A 22165-nucleotide genomic window follows, 5' to 3' on the forward strand; every position below is an offset into this window, starting at 1 on the left:
GGCATGCAGATGTGGCCAGGGCAATAAATTGCAATGTCTGTACTGTGAGATGCCTTAAGACAGAGCTACAGGGAGACAGGACAGACAGCTGATCGTCCTCGCAGTGGCAGACCACGTGTAACACCACCTGCACAGGATCGGTACATCCGAACATCATACCTGCGGGACAGGTACAGGATGGCAACAACAACTGCCCGAGTTACACCAGGAACGCACAATCCCTCCATCAGTGCTCAGACTGTCCACGATAGACTGCGAGAGGCTGAACTGAGGGCTTGTAGGCCTGTTGTAAGTCAGGTCCTCACTAGACATCACCAGCAACAATGTCGCCTATGGGCACAAACCCACCGTTGCTGGACCAGACAGGACTGGCAAAAGTGCTTTTCACTGAGGAGTCGCGGTTTTGTCTTACCATCGGTGATGGTCGGATTCACGTTTATCGTCAAAGGAATGAGCGTTACACCGAGGCCTGCACTCTGGAGCAGGTGTAGGGTCCATTATGGTCTGGGGCGGTGTGTCACAGCATCATTGGACAGTTGATGCAGTTATACTGCACTGTAACTGCAGTAAAAAAATATATATATTTTGGCTGCAGTATTTGCAGCATACTGCAGTTATACTGCACTCTAACTACAGTTATACTACAGTGTACTGCAGTTATACTGCACTTTGACTGCAATTGTTTTCCGTAAGGGTAGCTCGTTAAGTAGCAAGCTAAATTGCACACAGTGTCGCCTCCACCTCCCACCTGCTGTGTACCGGAGAAGCTAGCGGTAGGCGATACTGGTAGACGGTGTACTTCGCTCCTGCCTGCTGGGCACGTTTTTTTTTTTCAGTACAAAGCAGGCCGAAGGCAGAGGCGACACCATGTGCTAACTAGTAAGCAAGCTAGTTAGCACATAGTGTCACTCCCGCCTACTGTGCTAGCAGTAGACAGTGTCCTTCGCCCCCACCTGTCGGGCACTGTTTTTCCCGCAGTTCTGTTAACAACGGTGAGGGCAGGTGTTCAGCAGACGGGATCGAAGGACACTGTCTACCGGTGAAAAAACTCAGATAATACTTTTATTTCCCTTTTGACCCACATTCAAAAGTGTCATACAAGCATGAAGATGTGCTCGGGGGGGGCGTTCATGCAGGAACCAATGGGATGCTCGAGGGGGGGAGGTTCCTGCAGATGCAGGAATGCAGGAACACCGTGAATTGCGGGCTGCAGTTGTTCACTGTTGTCCAAGGTAGAGCCTGGCAAGTGAACACACCCCCAGATTCTATGCAAAATTCAAAACGTCATGTAATCTGGTACCTTTCCAAAATATCAGACTGTTACCATTACCGAAGTCACCCTTAAGAAGACACAAACCAGAAGGTTGAATTAAATTATATTTACACTTTACCAGTTGTAGGCATACCTGCTGTTGGTCCTTTTGGTGGTAGGATGTGGAGACAGGGTTTCCACAAGAAGGTGTTGTTTACCCTACTTTTTAGGGCGCTGGTAGGTTCTGTCTCCTATATTTTAGATCTCTTGATGCATTGCACGTGATGCACAGTATGTAAATAATAACCAAATATGTGGACCGAAGCACATTTATGGGAAGTGGTCCACTATTTGTGCGAATAGCACAAAGTATTGAAATAGAAACGATATACAGACCAGCGTACTGAAGGTCGGGTTGATAACACTTCTCTGTGGATATTTTGTATCAGATTAGATCCGACATAGGGACAAAATTGGCGGACAAAAGGTCAAGTAAATTTAAATTAAGTTTGTTCAACATTCTGACTTGTAATGGGACTGTTCGGGAATGCTGAGCCTACATGTTAGAGGTGTGTGTAAATATTTCAATCTCTGATTCTAAGAGGCTATCTGGTACCGAGCTACATGGCAAGAAGACGACAACCTAATAACAATTGTATTTTATTTGGACAAAAATTGCTATAACCACTATCTATTGCATTTGCTAAAATTCTTCTTGAAAAGAGCCGATACTGAATCTCCCTGCAATTAAATAAAGCCAGATTTACAGTAGGCAATTAAGCAATTTTAATGACCGATGTCATGATGAGCTTTCACCATGATTGTACATTGGGGTTTGGGGAAAATATAGTATGTTTCCCTGTGCATTCTGTGCAATGGGAAGCACATAAGAAGTAGCCTATTGCACTGTTATGCAGTTCATCACCGATATCATGCGAGTAAATTCATCATTGTGGGATATTTATATCTATTTGTTCATATATGCTCTGAAATTATTGGGCGTGTTCCTCTGCCCAGGCGTTGCTGATGCAGATCAGATCTTATAATGCCTAGATAGGTATTGCTAACTTAAAGAAAATTCCACTCAAAAACTATCTTTTGGTATTTGTTTCATTAGTCCGCTGTTGATACAGTCCCAAAATGTTTTGCATGTCAGCAAATCAGTTTAAGATATACAGTATAACACTGATGCATTATGCCGCATGCAACGTGACTATTACAGAGTCAGCAACAGCAGGCAAAGAAAAGCCAAACAAATGTTTAGGAATAAGAGATTTGTCACCAACTACCATTCCGAAATGGTGACGCTCTAAACATGTTCAAATTCCTATAGGAACACAGCCATTTTAGAAGTGCAGGGCTTGTGCAACATGCCATGCCTTTATTTTTTCGTCTTACAGGAATGCTATACATACACTGCATTCGGAAAGTATTCAGATCCTTTGACTTTCCCCCAAAAAAATTACGTTACAGCCTTATTCTAAAATGGATTAAATAGTTTTTTTTCCCTTCATCAATCTACACATAATACTCTATAATGACAAAGCAAAAGCAGGTTTAGACATTTTTGCAAATATATTACAAATAAAAAACTATCACATTTACATTAGTATTCAGACCCTTTACTCAGTACTTTGCTGAACCTTTGGCAGCGATTACAGCCTTGTGTCTTCTTGGGTATGACGCTACAAGCTTGGCACACCTGTATTTGGGGAGTTTCTCCCATTTATTCTCTGCAGATCCTCTCAAGCTCTGTCAGGTTGGATGGGCAGCGTCTCTGCACAGCTATTTTCAGGTCTTTCCAGAGTAGAGGTCGGATGTTTAATGCAAGTTTCCATAACAATCGGTAATCAGCCTTCTTGGACCCCGATTATGGCCGATTACATTGCAGTCCATAAGGAAACTGCATGGCAGGCTGATCACCTGTTACGCGAGTGCAGCGTCAAAAGGACCTTGTGGCTGCAATGAGCCAAGGTAAATTGCTAGTTAGCATTAAACTTATCTTATAAAAAACAATCAATCTTCACATAATCACTAGTTAACCTAGTAATATCATCAACCATGTGTAGTTAACTGGCTTGTCCTGCGTTGCATATAATCAATGCGGTGCCTGTTAATTTATCATTGAATCACAGCCTAATTCAACTTCGCCAAACGGGTGAGGATTAAACAAAAGCGCATTCGTGAAAAAAGCACATTCGTTGCACAAATGTACCTAACCATAAAAATCAATGCCTTTCTTAAAATCAATACACAGATGTATATTTTTTAAACCTGCATATTTAGTTAAAATAAATGCATGTCAGCAGGCAATATTAACTCTGGAAATTGTGTCACTTCTCTTGCATTCAGTGCAAGCAATGTCAGGGTATATGCAACAGTTTGGGCCACCTGGTTCGTTAATTTGCCAGAATTTTACATAATTATGACATAACATTGAAGGTTCTGCAATGTAACAGCAAGGGGCCCAACAGTGGCTTTCGCTAAAACTTAGCGTAACAGGTGAATAGTGCCTGCTGCATCTGACAGTCTTGGAGTCCATCTGTTAGATGAAGGGAGCAAAAACACCCTAGTGGTTGCGGGTTGTTAGTGCAGTCAAAAACCCTCTACCGTAGGATAGAGTGGAATTGATACTACAGGATATTTAACCAAGTGGATGGAGAACTAGTGACCAGCCTGAGAAGGTTATACGAGCCTAGTGGATCTTAGTAGGATAAACTCTGGCTCGTACCTCCTAGGATGTGCTCCACACTGGAGGTATTCCTCTCCTCCAGGATTCCCTTGTTGCCGTGCTCGTTTTAGGAGGTTGATGTTCTGGGAGGGGGGAAATCCACTCTGTAGAGGGTGAGCCTCAAGACCGTGTGCTTAAATGGTCATTCAAAAAAATGTTTATCATCTCCAGCACCTCTCCAACATGTGGACACCTGCTTGTCGAACATCTCATTCCAAAATCATGGGTATTTATATGAAGTTGGTCCCCCCTTAGCTGCTATAACATCCTCCACTATTCTGGGAAGGCTTTCCACTAGGTGTTGGAACATTGCTGCGGGGACTTGCTTCCATTCAGCCACAAGAGCTTAGTTTAGGCTTGGCTCGCAGTCGGCATTCCAATTAATCCCAAAGATTTTCGATGGGGTTGAGGTCAGGGCTATGTGCAGGCCAGTCAAATTCTTCCACACTGATCTCGACAAACAATTTTTGTATGGACCTCGCTTTGTGCATGGGGGCATTGTCATGCTGAAATTGGAAAGGACCTTCCCCAAACTGTTGCTACAAAGTTGGAAGCACAGAATGTCATTGTAGCGTTAAGATTTCCCTTCACTGGAACTAAGGGGCCTTGCCCCAACCATGAAAAACTGCCCCAGACCATTATTCCTCCTCCACCTAACTTTACAGTTGGCACTATGCATTGGGGCAGGTAGCGTCCTCCTGGCATCCGCCAAACCCAGATTCGTCCGTCAGACTGCCAGATGGTGAAGTGTGATTCATCACTCCAGAGAATGCGTTTCCACTGCTCCAGAGTACAATGGCAGCGATCTTTACACTACTTTACACCAACGCTTGGCATTGTGCATGGTGATCTTAGGCTTGTGTACAGCTGCTTTGCCATGGAATCCAATTTCATGAAGCTCCCGACAAACAGTTATTGTGCTGACGTTGCTTCCAGAGGCAGTTTGGAACTCGGTAGTGAGTGCTGCAACCGAGGACAGATGATTTTTCAGCACTCAGCATTCCCGTTCTGTGAGCTTGTGTGGCCTACCACTTTGCGACTGAGCCGAATCCACTCATTTGAATGGGTGTCCAAGTTGATGCTGAGGACAGTAGAGGATCTTAATCGAATCCGTGAGGAAGATGAAGGAAGTGAAGATATGAGCGGACTATGGCCCATTATATGGGAAGTGGAGTGGTCCACTTTTGGCCATTGCCCCTGTCTGTCTATGGCAGACGTTGTGTGATTGGATCTTCCTAGACTCCACCCTCTACCAGGCATTACCCATAGTGAGAGACCGAACAAGTAATTGAAATAGAACCACATCATGGTTGTGATCCTCTGCCCAGGTGTTGCTGATGCATGCCAGATCTTCCACGCCTGAGATTCCAAGCCGAACATTTCTGAGTTTCCGAGTTCCAAGTTGACTTGAACGCGGCAATATGCCCAATAGGCTACTTCAAACCATAATAATAATACCCTATGAAAGTGACACATTCCTACGTCATACTTCTGGGTCGTGTCCCATCATCTCTTGACTAGGCTTCAAGATTATAGCCACATTCACCTGCTCAGACGTGGCATGCATCAAACAAAAAGCTCTGAAGGCACACCAGTTTGAGTGTGGAAAGAACTGCAGCGCTGCTGGGTTTTTCTCGAGTTTGTACTGTTTTATGTTTTTGTGGCAGATGTTTAAGATTGATGTGTTTGTTGGTAGTTTAATAGGCCTATGAATAGCGATTCTCGAATGATACTCCTAAATGTTGAACCAGATGGAATAAATCATTCATATTTTGTTTTTTCAACTGCCAACAAAGGCATTTTAAATCTTATCAATTAATAGATGAGAAGTGGACATTTATCAAATTATTTAATTATGTTAATTGTATCTTTGGCATTCAAGTTTTTTGTTTAGTTGGCTCGCTGGTTGTATAGAGACAGGATCATGGTCCCTGTGGGAAGTTACACACAACTAGACAACTGAGGTACAGTTACATTTTAGCAATTGCACTGCTGATAATAATGCCATTGCACAAATTGAATACAAATATAAATACTGGTATATGTTAGTGTATGTTCCGGCGCCGACAGAGATGGCCGCCTCGCTTCGCGTTCCTAGGAAACTATGCAGTTTTTTTTACGTGTTATTTCTTACATTAGTACCCCAGGTCATCTTAGGTTTCATTACATACAGTCGAGAAGAACTACTGAACATAAGAGCAGCGTCAACTCACCATCAGTACGACCAAGAATATGACTTTCGCGAAGCGGATCCTGCGTTCTGCCTTTCACCCAGGACAACGGAATGGATCCCAGCCGGCGACCCAAAAAAACGACTTCGTAAAAGAGGGAAACGAAGCGGTCTTCTGGTCAGACTCCGGAGACGGGCACATCGTGCACCACTCCCCAGTATACTTCTCGCCAATATCCAGTCTCTTGACAGCAAGGTTGATGAAATCCGAGCAAGGGTAGCATTCCAGAGGGACATCAGACACTGTAACCTTCTTTGCTTCACAGAAACATGGCTCACTGGAGAGACGCTATCGGAGTCGGTGCAGCCAGCTGGTTTCTCCACGCATCGTGCTGACAGAAACAAACATCTTTCTGGTAAGAAGAGGGGCGGGGGCGTATGCCTTATGGCTAACGAGACGTGGTGTGGCCACAACAATATACAGGAACTCAAGTCCTTCTGTTCACCTGATTTAGAATTCCTCACAATCAAATGTCGACCGCATTATCTACCAAGGGAATTCTCTTCGATTATAATCACAGCCGTATATATTCCTCCCCAAGCAGACACATCGATGGGTCTGAACTAACTTTATTTGACTCTTTGCAAACTGGAATCCACACATCCTGAAGCTGCATTCATTGTAGCTGGGGATTTTAACAATGCTAATCTTAAAACAAGACTCCCTAAATTGCATCAGCATATCGATTGCGCAAACAGGGCTGGCAAAACCTTGGATCATTGCTATTCTAACTGCCGCGATGCATATAAGGCCCTGCCCCGCCCTCCTTTCGGAAAAGCACGACTCCATTTTGTTGATCCCTGCCTACAGACAGAAACTAAAACAAGAAGCTCCCACGCTGAGGTCTGTCCAACGCTGGTCCGACCAATCTGATTCCACACTCCAAGACTGCTTCCATCACGTGGACTGGGATATGTTTCGTATTGCGTCAGACAACAACATTGACGAATACGCTGATTCGGTGTGCGAGTTCATTAGAACGTGCGTTGAAGATGTCGTTCCCATAGCAACGATTAAAACATTCCCAAACCAGAAACCGTGGATTGATGGCAGCATTCGCGTGAAACTGAAAGCACGAACCACTGCTTTTAATCAGGGCAAGGTGACCGGAAACATGACCGAATACAAACAGTGTAGCTATTCCCTCCGCAAGGCAATCAAACAAGCTAAGCGTCAGTATAGAGACAAAGTAGAATCTCAATTCAACGGCTCAGGCACAAGAGGTATGTGGCAGGGTCTACAGTCAATCACGGATTACAAAAAGAAAACCAGCCCCGTCACGGACCAGGATGTCTTGCTCCCAGGCAGACTAAATAACTTTTTTGCCCGCTTTGAGGACAATACAGTGCCACTGACAAGGCCTGCAACCAAAACATGCAGCCTCTCCTTCACTGCAGCCGAGGTGAGTAAAACAGTTAAACGTGTTAACCCTCGCAAGGCTGCAGGCCCAGACGGCATCCCCAGACCTGCTGGCTGGTGTGTTTACGGACATATTCAATCAATCCCTATCTCAACCACACTGCACACTGCCCTAACCCATCTGGACAAGAGGAATACCTATGTGAGAATGCTGTTCATCGACTACAGCTCGGAATTTAACACCATAGTACCCTCCAAGCTCATCATCAAGTTCGAGACCCTGGGTCTCGACCCCGCCCTATGCAACTGGGTACTGGACTTCCTGACGGGCCGCCCCCAGGTGGTGAGGGTAGGCAACAACATCTCCACCCCGCTGATCCTCAACACTGGGGCCCCACAAGGGTGCGTTCTGAGCCTGTTCACCCACGACTGCGTGGCCACACACGCCTCTAAATCAATCATCAAGTTTGCGGACGACACAACAGTGGTATGCTTGATTACCAACAACAACGAGACGGCCTACTGGGAGGAGGTGAGGGCCCTCGGAGTGTGGTGTCAGGAAAATAACCTCACACTCAACGTCAACAAAACTAAGGAGATGATTGTGGACTTCAGGAAACAGCAGAGGGAACACCCCCCTATCCACATCGATGGAACAATAGTGGAGAGGGTAGCAAGTTTTAAGTTCCTCGGCATACACATCACAGACAAACTGAATTGGTCCACCCACACAGACAGCATCGTGAAGAAGGCGCGGCAGCGCCTCTTCAACCTCAGGAGGCTGAAGAAATTCGGCTTGTCACCAAAAGCACTCACAAACTTCTACAGATGCACAATCAAGAGCATCCTGGCGGGCTGTATCACCGCCTGGTACGGCAACTGCTCCGCCCATAACCGTAAGGCTCTCCAGAGGGTAGTGAGGTCTGCACAACGCATCACCGGGGGCAAACTACCTGCCCTCCAGGACACCTACACCACCCGATGTTACAGGAAGGCCATAAAGATCATCAAGGACAACAACCACCCGAGCCACTGCCTGTTCACCCCGCTATCATCCAGAAGGCGAGGTCAGTACAGGTGCATCAAAGCTGGGACCGAGAGACTGAAAAACAGCTTCTATCTCAAGGCCATCAGACTGTTAAACAGCCACCACTAACATTGAGTGGCTCCTGCCAACACACTGACTCAACTCCAGCCACTTTAATAATGGGAATTGATTGGAAATGATGTAAAATATATCACTAGCCACTTTAAACAATGCTACCTAATATAATGTTTACATACCCTACATTATTCATCTAATATGTATACGTACATACTGTACTCTATATCATCTACTGCATCTTTATGTAATACATGTATCACTAGCCACTTTAACTATGCCACTTTGTTTACATACTCATCTCATATGTATATACTGTACTCGATACCATCTACTGTATCTTGCCTATGCCGCTCTGTACCATCACTCATTCATATATCTTTATGTACATATTCTTTATCCCCCTACACTTGTGTGTATAAGACAGTAGTTTTGGAATTGTTAGTTAGATTACTTGTTGGTTATTACTGCATTGTCGGAACTAGAAGCACAAGCATTTCGCTACACTCACATTAACATCTGCTAACCATGTGTATGTGACAAATACAATTTGATTTGATTTCTTCTTCGTCGCTCAGGGGGAAAAGTTGTCTATACTGTTGATATTTTGTAAATCCCTTACAGTAAGTATTTAGCCATGCACGAGCCTCGGTTTGTGCGAGTCGGAATGGCTCATAGGAGCAGGAGCCTATGAGGTAGGTTGATGTACAAGTACACCCCCCGGACAGGACGCTAGTCTATCGCAGGGCCTTAGCATTAAATCTATCTCCTTAATGCTGAGTGTCAAGCAGAGATGCACCAATCCCATTACAATCTTTGGTATGACTTGGCTGGGAATTAAACTCCCAACCTTCCCGTCTCAGGACAGACACTGAAACCTAAAGGCCATTGAGTTGTGTGTTACAGTACCAGTTAAAACAATCTGATAAACAAAAGGTTTTTAGTATATTTTGCTCTCATGATTGCGGAGGTGGGGCCACGCTTTGGTAATGGGCAAGTATATTTTTCAGGACTAGCAGCACTGCTGGCATGAGGAGACACACCAGCACACACAACACAGCCAACAGGCCTATGACTGATGAGGAGCCATGCAGAGTGAGGGTTCTGGGAGTGGGTGAAGGTGAAGGTGAGGAGCCACCCTGGTTTGTGAAACTTTTTGACTCTACAGCGCTTGAGTTACCAGGGGAGTATTGGCCTGTAACAACCTGGGCTCCTTAATGGGTAAAAAAGTGGTATAAGGCTTCTTAAGTGGGGCTACAGATGGTGGTGAATTCAGAAAAAAAGCACTCTTCATAGCTTAGGTCCTATAATATGTATTGGTCAGATAGAAAGCGAGATTGAGGGGCATCTTTGTGAAGGTATGGTGGTTGAATGAGGCTCTTTACATTGAAGATTCCCTTCGACGCTTGCTTTCATGAAGCAGAGAGATTTACAAAATCCCTGGTTTTGATGTATGAGTATAGGGAGTGATGTATGTGTATAGGGAGTGATGTATGAGTATAGGTGTAACCGATGTGAAATGGCTAGCTAGTTAGCGGGGTGTGCGCTGATAGCGTTTCAATCGATGACGTCACTCGCTCTGAGATCTTGAAGTAGTTGTTCCCCTTGCTCTGCAAGGGCCACAGCTTTTGTGGAGTGATGGATAACGATGCTTCGAGGGTGGCTGTTGTCGATGTGTGCAGAGGGTCCCTGGTTCGGGGCGAGGAGAGGGACGGAAGCTATACTGTTACATAGGCAGTGTGGTTTCCACTGTGTAGGTATCCAGCTCTGTCTCTGGCTTTGTGGTGAAGCTGAGGTGAGAAATTTCTCATTAGGCTTCAGGACCCGTGGACAGATAGACATGACAGATAAGGTGAGGAGCATGCAATGTGTGAGATGTGCTGGCTCAGCATACATCAGGTCAGTGGCTATCTTTAGCCTTCCATTAAGTAGCCACTGGTACAGGATGTCACACTCATCCTGTGGTTGAGGCGGAGCTCCTGCAGCCCAGAGAGGGCCCAGCGTAGGTGGTCCACAATACAGAGCTGGTTCCAGGCCACAGAGACGACAGATGTGGTGAGAGAGATGGAGATGGGCAGGGACATCAGGCCCAGGGAATCAAAGAAGACCACCAGCCCTGGGCAAGGACAGCACCAGCCCTCGGGGCAGGGGGGTGTCACAAGGCAGGCCAGGGGAGACGCACACAGCAGTATGAGACCATAGAGGCGCCATGGCATGGCTCAGGAGGAGTGGGGGAAGAGAAGGAGAGGGAGGAAAAAGGACAAGGCAATGTGGAGACAAGCACCAGCTGCAATCTAAAATATAAAAACTACAGCAGCATGCACTGCATTTAATAACAAAGACAACTGTGTGTTACTGAGACATAGCCTAAGGCAATTTCAGAGGCAGATATAATTATAAGGAAGGGGAGTCACAGATTATTCCGAGCTGTCATTCCAGTCATATGAAGCTTGGATTTTTTTAAAGATAAGACCGTGTTGATATAGTAAAAGCCAAATAAGGTTATGGTAAAAGAGAATGTGTTCAACGACCTGATTTAAACAAAAGCAAAGTAAAGAACATGCGCTATTGTCACATTTGTCAGCGTGACCATCGTCATTGTAAATCTCTAAGAAATAGTCTTAAATTCAGATACACAAAATCAAATCAAATGTATTTATATAGCCCTTCGTACATCAGCTGCTATCTCAAAGTGCTGTACAGAAACCCAGACTAAAACCCCAAACAGCAAGCAATGCAGGTGTAGAAGCACAGTGGCTAGGAAAAACTCCCAAGAAAGGCCAAAACCTAGGAAGAAACCAGGCTGTGGGTGGCCAGTCCTCTTCTGGCTGTGCCGGGTGGAGATTATAACAGAAGATGTTCAAGTGTTCATAAATGACCAGCATGGTCAAATAATAATCACAGGCAGAACAGTTGAAACTGGAGCAGCAGCACGGCCAGGTGGACTGGGGACAGCAAGGAGTCATCATGCCCGGTAGTCCTGAGGCATGGTCCTAGGGCTCAGGTCCTCCGAGAGAGAGAAAGAAAGAGAGAATTAGAGAGAGCATACTTAAATTCACACAGGACACCAGATAGGACAGGAGAAGTACTCCAGATATAACAAACTGACCCTAGCCCCCCGACACAAACTACTGCAGCCTAAATACTGGAGGCTGAGACAGGAGGGGTCAGGAGACACTGTGGCCCCATCCGATGACACCCCCAGACAGGGCCAAACCTGTACACAACCTGTAACTACTACCGTACTCAATAAACCATTGTGTACCATTCTTCCAGGGCTCTGTTTCATCCGCTCTTCCCAATAAGTTGGCCAGCCAAGACGTCTATGGTCGATCCATTGTGTGACTGGCTCTCCAGAAACCACCGTCGTTGAGAATTTCAAGCAGCCGCCCATCAAAGTTTGACGATGCCTTTAAGATGCTCTATTACCTGTTTTTGTTATCCTCTTCATCCTCCAAAATGTATTCATTTTCAAGGGCAGAGAAACAACACTGAAGTCTCATCACATAAGAGAGGTAGAACCAGACCTCCCTCAGGTAGCGTCCTCTTTACGACTAACATCCAGGTCATAGGACATCCTCCAACGTCCTGCCACTCTGAGAAGCTGCACTAAATGAAGCCTCGCCAGACCGTGACGCGGCTGTGTGCCTTCCGTACTCCCGGTAGAAAGATTGAGAGTGCAGGAGTAATATATTGCAGGATTATTTAGCACCTTGTTGAAAAAGAGGGAATCTGACCCTGGTGCGAGGCTCCCTTGGGGCTCATATTTCAGGCTCTACAAGGTAGATATCTTTGATATTTGGCTCTTTGGTAAAATGGCTCTGAATAACTGGGATCAAACTTCCATTTTTCACTTTGAAAACAAATAGGTATTTGTCAATCATTCACCCCCTTTCTGTGGTAGGATATTTTATGATCATTAAATCACAAACGTTTAAGATGGTAATCGATTCTTTCTCTGTTTTAACTATGTTCTGTTCAAATAAAGATGGAAATCGATCCTTTCTCTGTTTTAACTATGTTCTGTTCAAATAAAGATGGAAATCGATCCTTTCTCTGTTTTAACTATGTTCTGTTCAAATAAAGATGGAAATCGATCCTCTCTCTGTTTTAACTATGTTCTGTTCAAATAAAGATGGAAATCGATCCTTTCTCTGTTTTAACTATGTTCTGTTCAAATAAAGATGGAAATCGATCCTTTCTCTGTTTTAACTATGTTCTGTCTGGCAATGTAAACAGCCGGTGCTTACAATACTTAAAACATTCACAGGAGGGCAGCATTTGCCTTTAAGAATCCCTGGCACAAAATCATATACAGTAAAAGTGATCTGACATGATATGAGCTTGTGTACACAAATCAGTGTCTTGTATTCAAATACACTCATGTTCCATTTCAATGCAAAGTATATAATGTTGTTGGATTGACAGCTGTTGAAATATTAATTGAATCTTGTAAGGAAGCTAGGGGGCAGGAGATCGAGGCTCTGGTCCCTTTCACTGGCTTTGTGTTTGGGCATGACATTACATGGTGGTGCCAGCCTGCTTGAACTGGCAAATCACCAATGTGGATATGCAGGTGACACTACGGACACATTTCCCATGTAATGTGTGAGTGGACAGAGTATTTCAAAGTTTGTTGCTGAAATATTTAGAGTATATATAATATGAACATACAACTGTAGGCACATCTGTCAATGCAGACAAAGTACATGCAGTGATGTGCAGGTCACTATAATTGTCCATTTTCTTTTTGAAATTTGAGAACAGACATAAACCAGACAGCTTTTCTTCAAACATATTCTTGGGTAGAAATAAATTAAAATGAGGAGCTCCAAAGTTGTATTTAATGTACATGCAGAATGCCTCAAAATATTTGACTTTAATTCATATAAGAAAATCAGTAAATTGAAATAACTTACTTAGGCCTTAATCCATGGATTTCACATGACTGGGCAGGGGTACAGCCATGGGTGGGCCTTGGAGGGCATAGGCCCACCCACTTGGCAGCCAGGCCCACACACCCGAGGAGCCAGGCCCAGCCAATCAGAATGAGCTTTTCTCCACAAAAGGGCAGAAATACTCCTTAGTACAGACAGAAATACTCCTCAGCTCCCCCTCCACCTCCCCTCAGACGATTCCCAGGTGAAGAAGCTGGATGTGGAGGTCCTGGGCTGCCGTGGTTACATGTAGTCTGCGGTTGTGAGGCCAGTTGAACGTATTGCCAAATTCTCTAAAACAAGGTTGGAGGTGGCTTATGGTAGAGAAATTAACATTAAACTATCTGGCAACAGCTCTGGTGGACATTCCTGCAGTCTGCATGCCAATTCCACGCTCCCTCAAAACTTGAGACATCTGTGGCATTGTATTGCGACAAAACTGCACATTTTAAAGTGGCCATTATTTTTCGCAGCACAAGGTGCACCTGTGTAAAGATTCTTGATATGCCACACCTGTCAGGTAGATGGATTAGCTTGGCAAAAGAGAAATGCTCACTAACAGGGATGTGAAAAACGTGTGTACAATACATGAGAAATAAGCTTTTGGTGCGTATGTAAAATTTCAGGGATTTTTTATTTCAGCTCATGAAACATGGGACCAATACTTTAGAGGTTGCATTTAGATTTTTGTTCTGTGTATGTTTTTGAAACACTTAATGAACATGGTGAAATCTCACACTCACTGCCTGTCTTTTACAGTTACAATTTCCAGAAAAACAAATATATCAACAAAATCTCTATTGAGATACGCAAACAAAATGACCATAATGTACAGAAGAACTGAGGGTCACTGTAAAACAATCCTTAAAGGGACTCAGGAGAATTTGGGGATTTTAATTTACTTGAGTAATGTAAGTCCATTTTTAATCAAAACTTGCACTGACCTTTGTAACCACATACTCCCACCTGCAAATCACAGTTATTTTGATGTTCGGAAAAAATAGATAATGTAATACAAAAAAAGCAGCTCTACCGTCTATCCATAGAGCATGAGCAAATTCTCTTCAATATTAATCCACAAAGCACCCATGTTACATGTATAGAATTGTAACATTTCTAATGAAGTAAGAGAAAAAAAAGGAGTCCATTGCTAAAAGAAAATACATTTTCTCACATCAATCATTTACTGTGTTGAAATCAACTGGCCAGGTTATCGCCATAGAGTTAGCAAACAGAAACATGCTTGGCTTTCTCTCGTTCACAGAAGATAACTTAATTTTTTCTGTGTGATCTACATCTTTTTAGTTAAGCTTAACTGAGCAGTACAATTTCCCAACAGTAATAACATGCAAACATCCTAAACACACTGTCTTGGTATATGTTTTGACATGGCGCTTTGAAAGCTATCAATTGATGAACAAATCTCATATTTCACAATGACTGTTTTCTACAACAAGGAAAGTATATGAGGAATAATTTATCAGATATATCAAAAAGGACAGTCAGGGCTGAAATTCCTTATGTTTTTAAGGCCTGATAGTATGCTCTTTAGACCTAATTGTACAGTATCTGTATGCTAAAAGGTATCCACAAGGTCAGATTCCACATAAAAGTTTGGCACACAGCAGCAGACGTACCCAGGGAGTTCCCTCCGCACAAGAAAAGGTTTCTCTCTCCTTTTCTTTTGCTAGTTTACATGGTTGGAGCCCCAACCTATACTTAGTGGTTGGCCTTCCTCAGGTGGCAGGTGCAGACCATAGGCTGGCTGGTGCTGGAGCTGGAGCATGGCTGCACCTCCTCAGCCTTCTGCCCTTTGTGCTTAGGCTCCACCCTCCGGGTCTCCTTCTCCTCTATATCGTTCACTTTCTGGACCTCCTTCGGTTTGGGCTCCTTGCCTACCTTTTCCCCCACCAGCGCAGCAGAAGGGGTGCGCAGATTCTTGGAGGTTCCCTGGATCTGGACCCTCCTGGCTGAGTCAGGCCCACCGCACACCCTACTCTGGACCTCACTGGAGGATTTGACTCCTTCCGCCGTGTGGTCCATATACTTGCTGGGTGAGTTGGCAGGAGGTTTGTAGGCCTCCAACTTGCGCTTTTGGCTCATGGTAGCGGCACAGCAGATGATGAAGATCATGACAATGAGGAGGGAGGTGACCACGATGATGATCAGCATATTATCCTGGAGGAAGTCCACCACCCGGGTGACCATAAAGTCCTTGAGGCGGATCATGGTGGTGGTGATGGTGTTGGTGATGGTGCTGACCAGGGTGGGGGCTAGGGTAGTGGTGGGGGAGACAGGGGAGACATCGACGGTGGGGGACACATCGACGGTGGGGGAGACAGGGTGGTGGGGGCTATCAACGGGGAATATAAGATCCGTCTCCCCTACATCACCACTGCCATCCATGGAAATGCTGTAGACCATTGGCACATGCCTGGCACAGCCATGGCCCCAGAGCATAACCAGACTCACGCATGACAGGTGAAGAATCAAGTGGTGCCTCATCTTTCCTTCAGAATCCTGTAAAGACAAGAGGGAGACTTTCAAAATAACATTTATTAAAATTGCAGATGGTTTAGAAATGTTGTGATGTCAAATGAATGAATATTTGGGCTGATTTAAAGATATGCTTTCATTTTCTGCCTCTGTATTACAGCAGCTACTGTAGGCCTACAACACAACTCCTTTCCTCTCAACTAAGAATGCAGCGGCAGTTGGGTTTCTAGTATTAGTATGAAGAAACATTCATCAAATGGTCTGATACAGTGTGATGAGGGATTCTGTGTCATAACTCAGAACAAAGTAGAAACAGCCCTGGTGTTGCGGATTTTCCCAATGACCAGATTAATCTTTTTTATTTCACCTTTATTTAACCAGGTCAGCCAGCTGAGAACAAGTTCTCATTTACAACTGCGACCTGGCCAAGATAAAGCAAAGCAGTACGACACAAACACAGAGTTACACATAAACAAACGTACAGTCAATAACACAATAGAAAAAATCCATATACAGTGTGTGCGAGTGTAGTAAGATTAGGGAGGTAAGGCAATAAATAGGTTATAGTGGCGAAATAATTACAATTTAGCATTAACACTGGTGTCAGATGTGCAGAAGATGATGTGCAAGTAGAAATACTGGGGTGCAAAGGAGCAAAAATATAAATAACAATATGGGGATAAGGTAGTTGGGTGGGCTATTTACAGATGGGCTGTGTACTGAGTGCAATGATCTGTAAGCTGATGCTTAAAGCTAGTGAGGGAGATATGGGTCTCCAGCTTCAGTGATTTTTGCAGTTCGTTCCAGACATTGGCAGCAGAGAACTGGAAGGAAAGGCAGCCAATGGAGGAGTTGGCTTTGGGGGTGACCAGTGAAATGTACAGTGCCTTGCGAAAGTATTCGGCCCCCTTGAACTTTGCGACCTTTTGCCACATTTCAGGCTTCAAACATAAAGATATAAAACTCAAAAAATAATTTTGCACGCCCAATTTTTCAGTTTTTGATTTGTTAAAAAGGTGTGAAATATCCAATAAATGTCGTTCCACTTCATGATTGTGTCCCACTTGTTGTTGATTCTTCACAAAAAAATACAGTTTTATATCTTTATGTTTGAAGCCTGAAATGTGGCAAAAGGTCGCAAAGTTCAAGGGGGCCGAATACTTTCGCAAGGCACTGTACCTGCTGGAGAGCGTGCTACGGGTGGGTGTTGCTATGGTGACCAGTGAGCTGAGATACGGCGGGACTTTACCTAGCAAAGACTTATAGCTGACCTGGAGCCAGTGTGTTTGGCGATGAATATGAAGCGAGGGCCAGCCAAAGAGAGCATACAGGTCGCAGTGGTGGGTAGTATATGGGGCTTTGTTGACAAAACGGATGGCACTGTGATAGACTACATCCAATTTGCTGAGTGTTGGAGGCTATGGATGGTCAGTTTCACGAGGGTATGTTTGTCAGCATAAGTGAAGGAGGCTTTGTTGCGAAATAGTTAGCTGATTTTAGATGCCTAATGCGAGTCTGAAAGGAGAGTTTACAGTCTAACCAGACACCTAGGTAGTTGTCCACATACTCTAAGTCAGAACCGTCCAGAGTAGTGATGCTAGATGGGCGGGCGGGTGCGGCCAGCGATCAGTTTAAGAGCATGCATTTAGTTTTACTTGCATTTAAGAGCAGTTGGAGGCCACCGAAGCGTTGTATGGCATTGAAACTCGTCTGGCGGTTTGTTAACACAGTGTCCAAAGAAGGGCCAGAAGTATATAGAATGGTGTCGTCTGCATAGAGGTGGATCAGAGAATCACCAGCAGCAAAAGCGGAATCTAAGTTTAATCACTACATCCACAATATTTCTCCCATTTCACATCTTGTATTACATCTATTTTAACTGTCTGTAGTCATTACTTATTTGGGGTGGAGTCCGTCAGTTTGAGGTTTTAATTTGCATAGAGAAGGGAGGCCACCCATCCACCACACCAAAGAGGGGAGGAAGCTGTATATGCCACAGGGAGCAGGGAGGCGTGGGAGACTTGTGACTGTAGCCTCTATATTTACACTGGGCTGCAGCAGGCTAACGACAGGTTACGGGCAAGGATCTGATGGGTTATTTCTGCTCATATGGAAGCCTGTATTCAGCCTGCCTTAGGAACGGGTGGACTTACAGTATGCTCTACAGACAAAGAATCAAAGTGTCTCGAGCATCTAATGCAGTTCAAATTCAGTCTGAACATCACCACGCAGTCCAAGCTCTCTCTAAATGTAATGTCTTTCTGCCTCTCTCTTTAGCTCTGGTGAAATTATAATAAGAATATTTAGAGACTTGAAAATCAACTATTGAAGTGTTTAAAAAGGCATAGAACGGAGCTGAACTCAAGTCTGTAACCCGGCACCTTCACTGTGTCTGGAAATACATGTAGTGTAATTACTACTCACTCATGAGGATGACTGGCTTCTAATCAGCCGCTTGTTACAATCAACCTCTGCTCCCTTACTCCTTCCTGTAAATGCTGTGCCCATGTCTGATTGTGTGGTCATGAATATGCATGTACTGTAAACCACAGTCATACTAAAATGGATGGTTATCTTGATCTCCCCCACCCATGCATGTGCAGTCAGGGTGGCTACAGAGCCACATGCACTCTGACTGGACCATGGTATTAACCAGCCATAATTACATCTTCAGGAATATAATCACTGTAAGGCCCTCCACTGAAAGACCATCTAAAGAGAATCATCTTGAATTCCTCTCTCCATCGTCACCTACAAGCTACAAGAACCACAAATAAAACTGTATTGGTCATGTACACAGTAGGTATAAAAGGTGCGGCGAATGAAATGCTTTTGTGCCAGTTCCATCACCATTGCAGTACAATAATCAATATCAATAATACGAGTCAAATACAAAATAACAAGTAATTGAAGAGGTAATGTCGTAGTAATATCCTTTTATGTACACGTTATGATATACAGTATAGATACAATAGCATAATAGATACTGAATGTGCTGTGTCAAAAGTGGGCAGTATCTTGGTCGTGCAGTTGAATACATAGTATATAATAGAACAGCAGAGTTGACTGTGTGTGTGTGTGTAAGGGTTGGATGTATATATAATCTCTAGGGTGCAGGTTGTCTCCGCGTGCTAATAGTCACTAAGGTGCAGGTCTGTGCCAGGAGACCGCTAGGGTTACCAATCACTTGTGTGATTGTGACTTTTTCCCCTGTAATTATTAAGACCAGCTCTCTGTAACATGCCCCATAACATCTCGTTAAAGGTTCTATTCGCGCCAGGTCTTGACTTCTCGAACTTTGAGATATATATATATATATATATATATATATATGAGGGACTTTATGCTTATCATGTTAACGCTACACTTTTCAAAACATTTTCTGATGTCTTCCCTTAAAAGTCTACAACTGTTAGTAGATGACAAACGAAAAAGGCATGTAAATGCGATTTCCACAAAAAGAAAACATCTCCTTCTCTGTCAGTCTCTAAACCTTAAATTGACAGGTTTGTCATCACTGTACAGTCTACAGCAATCAAAACAACTTGTTATACATGTTCTAACCATGAATTAAACTGAACAAAAATGTAAAAGGTCAGTACTTACAGATTGTATGTCTGGCTGGTGTCTCCTCTGGACTGAATGGTACTGGGATCCTAACAGCAGAGAAGGGGAGAGGGAGTGCAAGAGAGAGAGAGAGAGAGCAGAGAAGGAAATTGAGGGAGAAAGAGAGAGCTTCCAAGTTTCCACCCTTCTCCTATAACTTGAAGTATACTGGAAGTTATTTCTCCAATTGTAGAAAACAAAAGCCTGCTGATTGCAGAAAGATGTCCATCCCTCTACATTTCCATATTTTCCTGCTACCTCCCCCAAATACTCCTCTCCTTGCAGAGGGACATTGGTGGATGCTCACATACTTTGGTGGATGCTTTGGTCAGTCTAGAGAGGGGGGACAGTTAGGGGCTGCCATACTGAATATTTTTTCCTTGCCTGCTCCTAAACATTACATATGATGGGAGATATGAGGGGGACTGGGACATCTTTGTCCACTACTAATATATACTTCTAATTATTCACAATCCCTGATTCACTGGTTCATGTGGCAATCCTGAAAGTTGAGCGATGAGGTCAAATACAAAATTCTGCTCTGGTGTTGTAGATGTTAGTGCAGTGCAATATGTGAGGGACTTTATAATCAAAGATGAAAATAAAACACGTCCCCCTTACCTTCACTCATAGTTGAATCAGTATTCTCTAAAATGGAAAATAACACTTATTCTTTGTACATTTTGAAGGTTAGTGGGTATTTTAGTTCTCCACAGGGCGAGTCCCTAGGTTTCTCTGCCTCCCACGGAATCCTCTAATTACGTGCTCCAGATTACAGCCCGTCTCCACACGGCCTACAGGACCAGCTCACAGGCAGGGGGCCCGTCTTTCATCATATCACACATACAAATCTAACATATAAACTTTATGGTCTGCTATAAACACATACCTCAGTTCTCACATCCCTGCTGGCGCTGCAGGGCTTTTGTTCTGCCCACGGCTGTTTGGAGCACCTCGTGGTCCAGCCTTGCCATAAGAAGATTTGAAATCATAGGTTGAACAACTCAGTTCAACAGATATTTTTTTCATCCCCCTATTGATTTATTTTCTGAAGGTTTTGTTCAGTAAGTACAGGGAAGGTCAGGTGTACACTTGCTTGGACATAGTGATAGATTTGTATTTCAAGAGTAATGCTGAAAGTTAATGCTTTTTCTGTAAGAAAACAAAACATTTGCTATGTAGTTGACAGACTTAAAGCTCTAGTGTGGTATATATTGTGAGTTTGACTAGTGTTACAAGCCTCTGTCAAGGTCTGGGATGGAGCTGTTGAGAGGGAGGTCGTCCCCGTCCTCTGTTGGACATCAGGGTTCCGTTTCGTTTGGGATGTCTGGATCTCCCCTGGCCTCAATCAGTAGTACTGGTGGGGACCATTGCACACCATCTCTGTGCTCTGCCCCTGTAGCTGCTGGCCCGTGTCTGTACCCGTTGCCCCTCAGCTTGGTCAGGATGACAGTGCTGACAATGAACAACGTCATTGGTGATCCGGCACCGAGACCTACCAGTCACTGGATGTCCTGGAGAATTTTGACATCCATTCTGTGGAGGAGTTGAAGGCAGTGGTAGGGTAGGGGGTTGGATGCAGGGCTGTTGAGATGGGGGTTCGTTTACCGCTCAAAGTGGTGTGGGCGATCTCAGTCTCATGGCCCGTCTCAAAGGTTTCAGTTCTTATTGTTTGCTGGGTTACGGAGACTGTTGTGTTTTCTGGCAGGTCTTTGGTGAGGGCTACAAGGGGCGTTGTTTGATGTGGTAGCTCAGACAGGTTTGGGGTCTATGGGTTGCTACCTCCCTGTAGACATTTTGAGACAGCCTTGCTTGAGAGAAGCAGCAGTAAAACAAGAGCTGGACATCTCCCAGGCCTTGGGGGAAATATAGTGGAAATCTGTAAAGTGAAACGACAACAGCAAATATTGAGACCGAGTTGAGCAACTGTTTCCTTGCACACAGACATTCATCACAAGCACCAAACTTTAAGAGGCATAGATGTGCCCAATTCAAACCATGTTATGAGAACGTGATGATTAACTTGTTATTCTGTAATATATTGTGATACATTACAGAACACTGCACTGCCAAGCACAATTACACAGTACTTGCAATATTTAAGCTCGTGTTTTGCTCATCAACATTACATCACTTGAGCCTCTGGAAAGACATCCATTTCCTTTACAAAGAATATCAGTGACTGAAATAATCATCTGATACAACCATATGTCAATCTACCCCATCAGTGATGTTGCAATGTTCCCTCAGCATTTCAGACAAAACCAAAGAAATCAATAAGTGGAGACTTACATTTTTTTTTTTTTAACATTGACAAATGAGGAATGGGGGGGGTATGGTTTCATACATAGGTTTCACATAATGAAAGCAAGAATCTCCTGATAAAGAATAACAAGTCTGCGAGAAAACACTAAATACCTTGGCATATCTCAGATATTTCTTGTTTGAAGA

General features: G+C 44.1%; 1 protein-coding gene across 1 annotated transcript; it reads right to left on the reverse strand.

The window, feature by feature from the left end:
• Positions 1–14227: 14227 nt before the first annotated feature.
• Positions 14228–22116, reverse strand: LOC116357018 (transmembrane protein 119-like). Its single transcript, XM_031804303.1, has 2 exons — positions 19715–22116; positions 14228–16132 (listed from the first exon to the last, which is right to left on the reverse strand). Exon 2 carries the CDS (start codon positions 16115–16117, stop codon positions 15332–15334), a length of 786 nt encoding a protein of 261 aa, XP_031660163.1. The 5' UTR covers positions 16118–16132; positions 19715–22116; the 3' UTR covers positions 14228–15331.
• Between the last annotated feature and the right edge of the window lie 49 nt (positions 22117–22165).

The sequence above is a fragment of the Oncorhynchus kisutch genome, linkage group LG3, assembly GCF_002021735.2.
Source record: "Oncorhynchus kisutch isolate 150728-3 linkage group LG3, Okis_V2, whole genome shotgun sequence".
NCBI classification, from domain to species: Eukaryota; Metazoa; Chordata; class Actinopteri; order Salmoniformes; family Salmonidae; genus Oncorhynchus; species Oncorhynchus kisutch.

What these genes read in the sequence shown, in the direction of transcription:
- LOC116357018 (XM_031804303.1), bottom strand. Translation starts at nt 16,117, where the DNA reads ATGAGGCACCACTTGATTCTTCACCTGTCATGCGTGAGTCTGGTTATG.